This window comes from Elephantulus edwardii, unplaced genomic scaffold, assembly GCF_000299155.1.
Source record: "Elephantulus edwardii isolate Elephantulus edwardi_28Jun2011 unplaced genomic scaffold, EleEdw1.0 scaffold00227, whole genome shotgun sequence".
Classification (NCBI taxonomy): domain Eukaryota; kingdom Metazoa; phylum Chordata; class Mammalia; order Macroscelidea; family Macroscelididae; genus Elephantulus; species Elephantulus edwardii.
In genome coordinates this window covers 2,410,406-2,412,199 of record NW_006399977.1, presented here as the reverse complement: position 1 = coordinate 2,412,199, position 1,794 = coordinate 2,410,406, and the positions used below count along the sequence as shown (strand labels likewise).

The 1,794-nt window shown below is 36.8% G+C and overlaps 1 protein-coding gene across 2 annotated transcripts in view; it reads left to right on the top strand.

The window, feature by feature from the left end:
* The first annotated feature begins 731 nt into the window (after positions 1-731).
* The window catches only part of MCOLN3 (mucolipin 3), a 33,071-nt gene continuing 32,008 nt past the window's right edge, over positions 732-1,794 (top strand). The window contains exon 1 of one of the 2 annotated variants that reach the window (XM_006898363.1): positions 732-968. In XM_006898363.1, coding sequence (XP_006898425.1) covers positions 741-968 — 228 coding nt within the window. In that variant the 5' untranslated portion in view covers positions 732-740. The remainder of the gene's footprint in view (positions 969-1,794) is intronic. The other variant, XM_006898362.1, reaches the window with a different exon arrangement.

The window sequence follows — 1,794 nt, the reverse complement described above, 5'->3', positions numbered from 1 at the left end:
CTGGGTTTTCAGAGGCATGGGAGGAGATTGCTCATACTTCTCTCAAGTATTTTATTTATATATATAGGTTCGCTGGTAAGAAACTGTGCTGCCAACCTAAAGGCACATGGTTCGAAATCACCCGCTGTTCTAAGGGGAAAAAAATAGACCAGACCCTCCTGTGCACTCTCCTGGCTCTGAAAATCTACTGTAGGATCCAATAAGAGTTGGTTCTGGCTCAGTGATACATAACAACAACAAATACACACACACAGACACACACACACACACACTGCATATGCACATACATATGGTCATTTACTAACAGGACAATTCTTTTCATTTTTTTGCATCAGTTTTTTTAATATATTTTAATGAGTATTTAGAGAGACTTAGGGTTTCCAGTCATACATTGTTGTACTTTTCTCCCTGACCACCCCCTTCCCCCTATTCACTTTTCTCCTTGATAAGTAAAAGAAAAAGTTTTTCATTGCTATACAACAACAGGAAAATTCTTAAATTTAATAATTAGCATCTCAGTGACAATTCACTTAAAGTAATTGAAAGAAACAAACAGAAAACAAAGATGTCTTACATTCTAATTTACTCTATAAACTTTTACAATGTCATTTAGAACAATGGTGTTTATTTGAAGCCAGATCTTCTGTTTGGAATTTTTCAGGTAGCCTGCTGTAGCCGAGAATAAGGACTCATGCCTTTACTTGTAACTGAATGGAAACTGGTTTTATCCCTCCCCAGAGATGGCAAACCCTGAGATAGTGACAAGTAGCTGCAACACGTATAATGAGGAAAATCGCTGCAGTTTTAACCAGCACACGTCTGTCTCTGAGGAACTTCTATTAGAAGACCAGATGAGACGAAAGCTCAAATTTTTTTTCATGAATCCTTGTGAGAAGTTCTGGGCTCGAGGTAGAAAACCATGGAAACTTGCTATACAAATTCTGAAAATTGTAATGGTGACTATTCAGGTAAGTATAACTGTTGGCAAAACTTCTTTTAATAACAAAGTAAGCAGTGTGTAGACAGTAATGTCCCCCTAGTTTTTATTCAATCATTGATAAGCATTTTGTTTCAGAATACTAACAACTGATAATGACCTTACAATGTCTAATCAAATTCTCAGTGTACCCTCCCCTTCTCATCATTCTACCCATCTGTCCATTCCATAATTCCTGCTCCTGTCTCCTTCCCCTCATATCCTTGTCGACCCACCATTGTTGTTTCTAGCTGCACAATGTTTTTTATAACTGTATTTTAACAGTAATTTTTAACTTTATGCATATGAAAGCATCTTAAGTCCTTCCCTCTATCAATCGTAAAAGGAGACTTTGTGTTGTGTACGTGTGTATATTTTTTCTTTTCATCTTTCACTAAGATACAATTTTGAACATATAATTGAGCGAATCTAATTAATTTTCAGGGAAATGGAATTTTAATATTTTGTGCCAGTCAAGAGTTGGGGTTTTCCAAGTCAGCCATGGGAATTAGCCCTCAGCTATATACAGAGGACTTTCTTTTTTTTTTCTCTTAGTTTGATTCCTGGGAATCTTTCTTTAGAGAGGTCAGGGGTTACTCTTATATACAAATGCTTAGATTCCCACAGCCCCATGATCCTGGGAGCTGTGACAGTAGAAGAAAGTGGCATTAACTGAGAAAAAACTTGGCAGTAATTAGTGAAATAGGAACTTTAGAGGGTAATTTTCAAAAGTAATTTTCCTGACTTCTCTTAATACATTTTTCTTAAAAAAATGTCATGCTTGGGAGGGTGGAGGGGCAGCACAGGAGAGGAAGACC